This window comes from Oryza sativa, chromosome 1, assembly GCF_034140825.1.
Source record: "Oryza sativa Japonica Group chromosome 1, ASM3414082v1".
Classification (NCBI taxonomy): Eukaryota; Viridiplantae; Streptophyta; class Magnoliopsida; order Poales; family Poaceae; genus Oryza; species Oryza sativa.
The window spans coordinates 21,109,440-21,121,186 of record NC_089035.1 but is presented as its reverse complement, the minus strand read 5'-3'; the positions used below and the strand labels follow the sequence as shown (position 1 = coordinate 21,121,186).

General features: G+C 38.1%; 1 protein-coding gene across 2 annotated transcripts; it reads right to left on the bottom strand.

Moving 5' to 3' along the window:
* Nucleotides 1–4,097: 4,097 nt before the first annotated feature.
* Nucleotides 4,098–10,380, bottom strand: AIP1 (DEAD-box ATP-dependent RNA helicase 56-like). 2 transcript variants are annotated; one of them, NM_001401631.1, is made up of 11 exons: nucleotides 10,045–10,380; nucleotides 9,839–9,939; nucleotides 8,036–8,208; nucleotides 7,723–7,954; nucleotides 7,458–7,576; nucleotides 6,783–6,839; nucleotides 6,520–6,704; nucleotides 4,923–5,067; nucleotides 4,773–4,856; nucleotides 4,622–4,685; nucleotides 4,098–4,520 (listed from the first exon to the last, which is right to left on the bottom strand). In NM_001401631.1, exons 1-11 carry the CDS (start codon nucleotides 10,170–10,172, stop codon nucleotides 4,510–4,512), a joined length of 1,299 nt encoding a protein of 432 aa, NP_001388560.1. In that variant the 5' UTR covers nucleotides 10,173–10,380; the 3' UTR covers nucleotides 4,098–4,509. The 2 variants fall into 2 exon arrangements, with proteins under 2 accessions (NP_001388560.1, XP_015621978.1); XM_015766492.2 differs by having other exon boundaries at nucleotides 4,147–4,520; nucleotides 8,036–8,333; nucleotides 10,045–10,364.
* Between the last annotated feature and the right edge of the window lie 1,367 nt (nucleotides 10,381–11,747).

Genomic DNA, 11,747 nt, shown 5'->3' with positions numbered 1-11,747 from the left:
TAGTGTGTTTGGTTACAAGTGCTTTGTCTTGAAACCTAGAAACTTGGATAAATTTGAGGCACGTTCTACCGATGGAATATTTCTTTGATATCCTGCATATTCTCGTGGCTATCGTGTACTTATTTTAGAAACTAATAAAATTGTTGAGATATGTGAAATCACTTTCGATGAGGGTAGTCCAGGTACTAGACCAGAAATTGCAGGAATATTGTCACAAGTTCAGGGAGAGGATGGTCATATTTTTGAGGACGTGAGCGACAGCGAAAATTAAGTCGGCTTGTCCGGTCAGACTGGGCGCCAGGCCGGTCAGACCGTCGGGACACCGCTAATCAGACCAGCACTCGACGTGCAGTCAGACCAGCTAGGGGAGTCCGACTCAAGTTCCGTTGATGCTGATTTTAATGGACCTCTAGAGGCTACAGCTTCGACAAGTGAAGGTACAAAACGTGAAATAGCTTCTGAAATCACTGCTCCTTTGCATATTAAACGACGACATCCATGAAAACAAATAATTGGTAATCTAGGTGTGCGTACTACAAGGTCAAAGGTAACGAATGATGATGTTCATGCAAATTATGCATTTGTTGCTATTTTTGAACCCAAAGATGTTACTCATGCCTTATCTTATGAATCATGGATTAATGTCATGCATGAATAACTAGAAAATTTAGAAAATTTTAATTTTCAGAGAAACAAAGTTTGCACTGTAGTTGAACCTCCTTTGGTCATGATTTTATTGGAACCAAATGGGTTTTAAAAAAAAACAAAATAAGGATGGTTTGATTGAAATAAAGCTAACTTGTTGCACAAGAGTTTACTCACGTGGAAGGTTTGGATTTTGATGAAATTTTTGCTCATGTTGCTAGAATTGAAGCAATTAGGCTTTTATTAGCTTTTGTTGCTTCAAGAATTCTTAAATTGTATCAAATTGATGTTAAAAGTGCTTTTCTAAATGGTTTTATAACGGAGAAAGTTAATGTTAAACAATCAGTAGGTTTTGAAAATCCTGATTTTCCCAACCATGTTTTCAAATTGTCAAAAACTTTGTATGTTTTAAACAAGCACCTAGAACATGGTATGATAGACTTAAAACTTTTTTGCTTGAAAAAGGTTTTCAAATGAAAGAGATTGATAAAACTCATTGTTTTCTTAAGCATAGTGATAATCAACTTTTCGTTTAGATTTATATGGATGATATCATCTTTGGTTGTTCATCTTACGCTTTGGTTGTGGAGTTTTCTGAGATAATGCGTAGGGAATTTAAGTTGAGCATGATGGGTGATTTATCGTACTTTTTGGATTGCAAATTAAGCGAATACCTCAAGGTAGTGCATCAAATGAAGTACATCAAGAATCTTTTAAGGCGTTTCAAGATGCAGAATTGCAAGCCAATTTCTACACCAATTGGGTCTACTACCGTGTTGGATCCTGAAGAAAATGATGAAGTTGTTTATCAAAAGGAGTACAAAAGTATCATTGTTGTATCATACTGCTTCAATGCCAGACATACAGTTTGTTGTGTGTTTCTATACTCGATTTTAAGCTTCTCCACGTGTTTCGCATCGTCAAGCGGTCAAGCAGATTATGAGAGTATTTGAATCACACTCTTGAATTTGGAATTTAGTATTCTACTTCATAATGTATATGCTTGAATGGATATTGCGATGCTGATTGTATAATTGATTGGAAAAGTACTAGTAGAACATGCCATTTTCTTAATATTTCTTTAATTGCATGGTCTTCTAGAAAACAGCCTAATGTTGCTTAATTAACTGTTGAATCAAAATATGTTGTTATTGCTAGTTGTTGTTCTCAGATTCTTTGGCTTATATCAATATTGAAAGATTTATAGTCTTACTTTTGAGAAAAGTTCCGCTCTTTTGAGATAACACAAGTGATATCAATATTGCTAAGAATCCTATACAACACTCACGCACAATGTATTTTGATGTTTACTTTCACTTTTTAAGGGACCATGTTGAGAAGGGAGATGTTGAATTGAAGTTTTTGGATACAAAGCTTGCAATTTGCTGATATTTTCACTAAACCATTGGATGCTTCTCGCTTTGCTTTTCTTCATGGAGAATTAGGACTTATTCATCCTTTTGACATAATTTGAAGGGGAGTATGTGCTCTTGATTTTTATCAAGTAAATCTGAAAATAAAAGAGAACTGAGGAAAAGAGAGTTTTGTCTTATGCAAATTGTATATTCTTGTTCATGCTAGCTATATAATTAAGATTTATTTGTCGCTAGTATAGCTTGTATGCATTTTAGTCTTTTCATGAGGCTTAAGTATTGCTTTTAAGGGAGATGATATATGACTTAAATTTTTGCACTTAAGTTTTAAAAATATACAATGTTGAAGCTAGTGCGTAGTTTGGATGTCTAATACTTATGCATATGCTTGTTGGATTGTTATTCCTCAAATTGCTCTTCGTTTGTTCCAAATGGCGCAAGTGCAAATATTGCTTGTATTTACTTTTATGAGAGTTAAAAATGAATACAGAATCCTTGTAAACATTCTTGTCGACAATAACGTATTCGCAGTGAGAAAAAATAATTGGTGCCGAATTCATGAAAAAAAGTCTCGACGACAAGGACATACCCAGAATAATTGAGAGATTTTGTAATCAATGTCAAAGTGAGCACAAGAAGCTCAAATAAATGTTGAAAGTTCTCTTGGTTATTTTTGTGATATAGTTAGTTTAAGAAAGAGTAATAATGCAATAAGTATATGTGTAGGTGTTTTTCTTTCAATCTATGTACTTGTGACTGTTGCGTTATAAATTGTTTGAAATCATGAATTTTGATTGTTAATTTGATCTTACTAGTAATATTTTTGGTTTATGATTATACTATAGTGCATGCTTGCTATCTAATTGATGAGTTTATCTTTCTTTTATTGTGACACATGGCCTTGCATTGATCGATGTATAATTACAAGCTCTTGAACATTAATGGTCATAATGCTAATGCTTGATGAAATCAACTTCAAAAGGAGAAGAGATACAAAATGTGCATATTTTTTCAATTGAGGGAAAAAAATTTCAAAAGTGAGAGAAGTTTTCTTTTGAATTTTTTACACTCATATGCTTTTACCACTTCTTTGTTTTTATTTTTCCAAATACAAAAACTACTCTTTTTTTATGAGTTTGCCAATGCTTTTACCACTTCTTTGTTTTTATTTTTCCAAATACCAAAACTACTTTTTCGATGAGTTTGCCAATGTGTTCATCAAGGTGGATATTGTAAAATCAAAGTGTATTTGATTATTATTTTGTGATAAACAATTGGTATGTGAGATAATTGGTTTCGTTATTTGGAGATTATTTGGCGAAGTGATTTTGGAGATATGTGACTAGCCTATTCTGTGTCGGTTTTGGATTGTTTTCTTTGAATATTCGTGATTTGATATTTTATAGCTTCTAGGTGGATATTATGCGTACGTAATATTGTTGTGTGCTAATGTTGAGAAGTTAGAGAGAACTTGCTGCTAAAGTTGAGTTAAGGTGGAGATAACTTGCTGCTAATGTTGAGGTTGGAGAGAACTTGCTGGATGAGGTTGAAGAGAAATTGCTTGGATATGGTTTACGTGTAGGGGATATAGTTTACATGTAGGTGAGTCTTTATACTTCGCGAGAGCGATGCCCGTGATGAATCGGTAGTCAACTTGAAAGAAGATAACATCCAAATGATCAGAATATCATGCGAAATACTTAGGCTGACCAATGCATGTAATTAGAGAAGTTCAATAGTATAGCCAACTACTAGCTCCAAATCATATATTTATTTTAATAGCTAATTCATACGATAGTTACATACTACACTATTGATATCCAGTCTCACGCATTACGTCTTGAAGTCCGTGCTATAACTGGCTACAAATTTATAACCCGCTACTCTTCTCTCTTCTTTTTTATCTCCTTAAAATATGTTAATAACTAGCTTATGTACCTGCTCTTAGTGACGATATTGTGAGGTACGGAGCCAAATTTGAAAAGAGCCACTTTTCCCATGTACTAAACTTGAACTGCTACTCAAAATCATACCCATGTGTCCATCAGTCCATCCATGAGGGTTGCCAGGAGAACGGAAGCAGCATAAAACGTGAAATAAATAAATAAAAAGATAATGGAACAAAATGTACGGTAAGAAACGCGGTTGAAATCCTCAAAAGTACCATAAACAAAGTACTATAAACTAACCCACGTTAGCATCTGCGGAGTAGCAAAATTAACACAAACAAATCCTAATAAAATTCTCGGAATTACAATGAACGACTGCAATTCAAATACGTACATGCCCAATTGCCCAGATACATCATTTCAAGTATTATTACGGGGCATTCAGCACTTAGCAGCAGATCTAAACTGCTGTCTAAGTATAGATAGGGCAGCATTTCTCACACTAAGTTTTTAGTTATCCGATAGATTCTTAATATGCCGTATCTCAAGGAGATACTCTCGTTTCCGTTCGAATGTAAGCTTTAAGCAATCCACCCGGATCTTTAAGAAGGCACTGGAAAATACAAATCAAAATACAACAAATCAGTTCTTTGAACAAATCATATGATATGGTATTACAAATTAATCTGGAATAACAAGGTAAACAACACTTACTATATGTCGAAGTATCAATCTGCTCAGGAAGCTCCTTTATGTCAACCTCGAATCTTTCTTGCACCTTAAAACATCATGCATGAGAAATTACAGTGAGGCTTTGTCATCACACCAGTTAAGCAACAAAATTAAAATGATCAGTTGTACTAACTTGATTAAGAACATCAGAGTCAGAGGCAGAGGAAACAAATGTTATTGCAAGTCCTTTGGTTCCAAAACGCCCAGCCCTTCCAACCTGGAGGATAGAATGTCAGCAAGAGAAAGAACTTAAAGAGAAGCAGTGAAGTGATGTTAAAATTACCCTGTGTAGATACGAATCAGCAGAATCGGGCATGTCATAGTTTATGACAATGTTGACACGTTCAATATCAATTCCCCTGCCAACTAAATCAGTAGCCACAAGAATCCTCTTGTGTCCTTCCTTGAAGTTCTTGTACCGGGTAAGCCTGTAAAAGCTCCATCATTAGATAAGGATCAAACATTAAGGATTCTTGGCAGGGATCAAACCGCCACAACTGGTCAGGGAATAACTATCAGAACTCCTCAATCATTTAATGGCTATAGTGGTATGATCTGAAACCCTGATCATGTCTATTTCATTGCCAGCAATAAAGTGGTGGCTGAGGGTAGGTTGGCAGGCAGACCATCACCACCAACAAAAGTATTCATATAATAATAGTATAAAAGGTCTAGAGAACAACAATTGAGGGCATAAACCAAACACAGGTGAATCCTGCTTCGTGGCATGCTGTTAATTTCAACAAGTTTCCTTAATGTCTCAAAGATATGCTAACTTTATTAGGCATAACTATTGAAATAATATAAAGTAAATACGAACGTATGAAATAATAGGTCAACTCCATCCATGCTTACATCATAACACTCACATGGATAATGCACTATGGTTGACCCACAAAGCAATTATAGGCACCAGAAAAATGTACAGATTATAGAATACACTAGGAAATTAACACGCCGATTCGCGCGTTTACTTTATAGCCCATGTTATACTATTTATGTGTTATTTTCAATATAGATTATGATAAAAACTTTCTGATGAATTTTCAGCTTCGTTTTATTGTGAAGCAAATCATATTATTCCAAAAAACCTCAAATTAAACTACGATATTTTTTTGTGAAGATATATTTGAATATGTTATACTTTAATTGAAACGAAGTACTTGTATAACGAATTAGTTATAAATGTGATTTTAATGCTCAGAATTGCATTTAAAATTTTTTTACTTGTGAGGTATATAAATGACTTGTTTATTTTCATTTCAGTAAAGTTGGGCCTGATGGTTATTTGGTCCAATATAATCAAGTTTTACCACATACTTTTAGCTAAGGATAGATGGATTGATTGTTGTTGGGCTAAGACAAAGCATTAGAACCTGAGTCAACCATGTTTGCTTGCTAGTTTCTACTACTGTACACCCTCAGGCTGACAGGTTGACAAACACGAGGAGGCGAGGACAGGCGTAAGCTTGTAGCACCATTGAGCAAACTGGAACAGGCGTATGTGGCGCTAGGCCCAGGTGTATGTGCGTATGTGGCTCACTAGCTTCGATTTTTTCCCCTCTCCTGATCTCTCTCGAGTTCCGACTCTGGATGTACGCGAGTGTTCGCCGGTTGCTTTACACGTGTCAACAAAATATAGAGCCACCAGCTCGACCAATCAGCTGGCCGAGAGACCCGCCAGCTTTAGAAATATAGATTTGAATTAGGTTGATGAAATATCTGACATCATCTAAAGCATGACAACAAAGAAAAAGATAAATAAAATAAGACAACCACCACCATCAGCATAGATTATTGTTATTTTAATAACAGATAAAACAAGCACAAAACACAAGAACCTAAAAGACCAGGCCACGAAGGAATTCAAGAGAACAAACCTCTCCTCCTGTGTCATTCCAGAATGTATGGAGATCGCAGGAAAGTTGCATTCACAAAGCAGCTTGTTCAGTTCTGCAGCTCTACTAACACTTTTAACAAATATCACAACTTGATTGAAGTCCAGTGCATCTAAGAGATCATTCAATTTCCGGTTCTTCTCCGCCTCACTTAGTTTAATATAGTGCTGGAATCAGAAAACGGGGGGTTGGTACAAAATAAACAGAAAAGTGGTTCAAATGACAAATTGATAATTAAATAGTACCTGAACTAGCCCATGAAGGGTCAGTTTAGCCTCATCATCAACATAAATTTCCATAGGCTGTAAGATAACAAATGGTAGATAAAGGTATTAGAATTTCTGTGTGCCAATGTTCTAGCCACACCAATAAGAATAGCATATCAATTCTTCTTGCATCAAAATTTTGAGCCTCCTAAGGGAACTTCAGCTATGAATTGGGCACTGGTATTTGAACTTCAGCTATGACAATGGACACTGACATTTGACCAAATCATAGAGAAGAAGTTCTGGGGCAGTGCTTGCTACAAGAACTAGCATCAAGAGGAAGCTGCTTTGTCCACACTGACCATGAGAAGGGTAGGAGAAACAGAAGCAGTTTACTCTGATAAAGCGGAGTCCAGTTCAAGCATGCAGACAATTGGAGAAAAGCCGCACTGGCCTTGTACAATCTACAATAACGGTGCCCTCCCAACCCCAACACCCGCATTCTCCCCAGATGGTTCACATTGACAGAAGACTTCACTTGCAGCCAATAGGAACACTCAGGTAGTAATTGATGAACTACGACCAATGGAGAAGTGTACAAAAATCAGAAATCCCTTTGATCTACTGACAACAGAACTGCCACCACTCATATCATGGTAGTATGCCAGAGTAAGAAGAAGCGCTATTGAAATGAGATAGGCCACATGACATTACATCTTGCATGAATTTCTTGCAAACTGGGCGGATCTCCTTGCTAAGGGTCGCTGAAAACATCATCACTTGCTTATCATGGGGTGTCATTTTGAAGATCTCCTGCACATCTCTACGCATGTCTGAAGAAACAAATGCATTAATAAGAATATAACAGAGCAATGTATGATATATTGATATGATACAAATAGGGGTAGAAAAGTTATCGCAAAGTAAACATATTCTGGGTGTAGAATGATGGTCACTTGAACAAGGAACAGCAGCCTACCAAGTGAATCGAGCATCTTGTCACATTCATCAAGAATGAAATGCCTCACATTCTTCAAGGAAAGATCCTTCTCTCTAGCTAGAGCTAGTATCCTTCCAGGTGTTCCAACCACAATATGAGGGCAGTCATTCTTCAACAGATCCTTGTGTTTTTTTATGTGAACACCACCATAGAAGACCGCAACTTTTACCTCAGGAAGGTACTTGCTAAACCTCTCAAATTCATGGCAAATCTACAACATTATATTAAGTAAAGAGACAGTTAGTATATGCAGACATATTGGACATAATTAAACTAAGACATAAATATATACCTGGTAAGCTAGCTCCCTTGTGTGACATAGCACAAGTGCACCAACTTGACCAGCAACAGGATCAATTTGCTGAAGACTTGAGAGAACAAAAACAGCAGTCTTCCCCATCCCAGATTTTGCTTGGCAGATGACATCCATTCCAAGAATGGCTTGTGGGATGCATTCGTGTTGCACTGGTGTAGAGCCAAACAAAATTGGAGCAGTACCCCAGTGAGAAACTATTTAACCTCCTGTCGCCGTTAATTGAAAGTTTTTACCACATTCTCCTCCCAACTAAAATTGTCAGATAAAATTGTACCTGCACATTAGCAAAATGACGTTTTCATTAACACGCTTGGAAAGAATGGAAAAATAATGAATGCTAGAGTGTATATAATCTTATTTGGTACTAGAAATAAGCACTAGGACGAGCAAATGTTCATGCACAATCAATTCATTTATTGTTTTCTGTTTGAGTTAATACTTAGTTACTTCTAGATGAACTGTCCCAGAAACAGGAGAGCTGGCTGCAAAAGTGGAGTGGGCAAGTGCATCAATGCCTAGGGAATGCATTCAAAGTTTAAATATATATGGCATATGCCCATGTTAGCTAATGGAGAAAATAGCACCTTAAAAACAACCAATTGCTTGCCTTTGCAGTAATTATATATTGCATTCACTCCGAGGCATCTAAATATAGTACAGTATCATAGTATGAAAGGTTGAACTGGTCAGTGACCCGGCCAAATTCTTGGTTCACCAGTCCAGTGGTCCACAGCTCAATAAAGTTTATGTTGCATGTATGTTTCAATACAAACACACATGACGAGGTGGTGGGATGGCAACAGGACCTGGCATCCACCGTCGTAGAGCGAATCCTCCACCCGCAAGCTATTTTCACTATTTTTTACAGTAAAATGAAGTTGGAGCCCTTGAGGAGACATTGGGTCTTCCTTCTTGGTGAATCACTGGCTCAGCCAGTTCAACCAGTGCTGGTTTGACACCAGTTGACCATAAAACCACCTAGTCCACCAAGTTCAAAAGCGGTCTAAATGCATGGACCGTCCTAACGCACAAGCAGCTTAGCACCGGTTCCCTTCTCCCCACCAAAAGCAGTCTAAATGCAAGGATGATCCTAGTGCACAACCAGAGTGATACCAATCTCAGCATGCTGTTTTTTCCAATTAAATAAGTCTAAATGTATTGACAGTCTTAGCTCACAGCGAGACCAATCTAAGCACTACTTCCCCCTTTTTTTTCCAGTAAAACCATCAGTTTAGTCAAGCTTGTCAACTATGTATTGTGTCTGGTCAGAACAATTCGAACTCAGTTAACTATGCTACTTAAAGAATTCCAATCAAGCCTTTTTATTCATCATATGGGCTCAAAATTTGAAGGCTCGTTCAGATAACGTAACGAGGCAGTAGCAAGCATGAAGGTTGATTAAGGTATTACAGGAAATAAATAAGTGTAAGAAGCTATTATAGGAAATAAATAAGATTAATAAGAAATTAACATGAAAGAAACAGAGGGGCACGCACGTGACACAAGTGACTTTCGAATTTTCAGTTACCACTTAGATAACGCCATCCTAGTAGTTTTAGCCCATTTATAGATCTATAAAGTCCTTGAACCAAATTAATATACACCTGGGTTAGTGTTGGTTTTTAAGTGACTACTCGGACTATATCGAATTCAGAATAAAATGATTGCCACTCCACACATCATTTATTTAGATTTCAATTTAAAGGCCTCCAAAAGGATGGAACGCTAGCAGCAGTAGCATCAACAAGGGGAAAAAAAGAAAAGAGCATATGAGCTTGCCTTCGGAAGGGTGCTCAAACCCGCAGTCCTGGATGGCGCGAAGCAGCTCCGGCTTGAGCAGGAAGTCTCTGAACCCCGAGCTGTGGATCCCCACGTACCCCCTGTCCAACAGAGAAGAAGTTCAGATCAGGGCCCTCCAACCGACTCAACCACGAAACCCTAACCCTAGCGAGAGAAAACAAAGCAAACCCTTGGGGGGTACGCACTTCTTGACGACATCGGCGGAGGCGTTGGCGGCGTTGGCGCCACCGTCGGTGCCGTTCTCCACCTCCTCCTCGTAGTCGACGAGATCCTCCTCGTAAACCTCGTTGTCCTTAACCTCGGCTTCGGCCATGGTGCCTGCGCGCTGGAGAGAGAGAACCTGGCGGCGGGAGTCGAAGCGGACGCGGCGGCGGCGGCGGCGGCGGCGGCGGCGGCTGCAAAGAGAGAGAGAGAGAGAGAGAGAGAGAGAGAGAGAGAGAGAGAGGGGGGGAGAGGGAGCTAGGGTTCTTGGGGGAGGTAGCGATTTGGAATTTGGGGTGTGGATGCGAGATGCGAGCGTCTCTTTCCCCTCAAATAACGGGGGGAGGAAACGGCGGGATTGGATTTGGGGGAGACGTGATCCGTCGGATTATGGGCCTTTTACGGCCCAGGTCATCGGAGGTATCTCCGTCTACTAATCTGATTTTTCATCCTTCGATTAGAAAACAAGATACAGCGTTATCTCTCAACTGTTAAAAGTGCAACATAGAGCTTATGGTGGTTTTGATGTCGATTTTAGGCTGACGTGGCACTACTACGTAGTTAATTTGACTCGGTTTTTATGTGATATGGCAAAAAATTAATAAATATAAAAACTAAAACAAAATATTTAGACCCACATATCGGTCAAAAAAATAAAATTAAAAAATAGTGGCCCACGACGACGTGTTCGAGCGGTGCTGCCTTGAGATGAAGGAGACGCTCAACGCCGTGTACGAGCAGGGACGCAACGGCAAGGCCATCAGGTTGCTCGAGATCCGGTGGTGCGAGCCGGCACGTTCGAAGAGGTGATGGAGTAATGGACTATGGGGCTGTTTGGATGCTATACTAAGTTTGCCACCATTCACCATATTTTTTGCCACACTTGCATAAGTTGTGGCTTACAAAAAGTGAGCCACACCTTAGCTAGCAAAATTGGATTATGCCACACTTTGTTGAGTTGATGACATGTGGGACCCTAATAGATGAGAAGAAATCTTGCCACAAGTGTGACTATGAACCAAACAATAGACTAATTTGGTCAAACTTGCCTAACATGAGGTGTGGCAACCTTTGGCAAACTTTGTGAGCAAACCAAACAACCCCTATGCCATCTCTCGCGGCACTAATCTCTATATGGTTTAAAAAAGTATGTAGGGTATTAGATTCACTCTAGAAAGCTAGCTCGGGGGTAGGTCCCTTTTTTTCAAAAGGGGAAACCTCTTTTTTAGGCTTTTTATTAGAATATTGTTCTATCTTTTTTCAAACAATCACATATTTTGTTTGTAGATTTTGTTTATGTTATTTTTATGGGGATTATTTTATGTTCAATTTGGAATAAACAAATTTGAAAACATTGACTAAAATGTTAATCTCAATAAAATACTTAGCTCCATAAATAATTTTGTACTTTTAAATTTATGTTTTATTGTTCAGGTTCTCAAATTTATTCTTTAAAAATAAAATGAGTTTTAGAAAGCATGTGGGGAAGTTCAAAGAGCAAGAAATTACGAAAACAGTTAAATTGAATGGAACCAAGCCAGATCATCCGCCAGGCTAGCTTTAATTTATGATGCTTGGAGGCCGCACATCATTTTAAACCTGTTAAGAGGTCAGCGTCATGTATAGTGACGTTGAGCTCTTTTTACCTAGCTAATTTGTGCCACCTTAGATATGTTCTTAACATCAG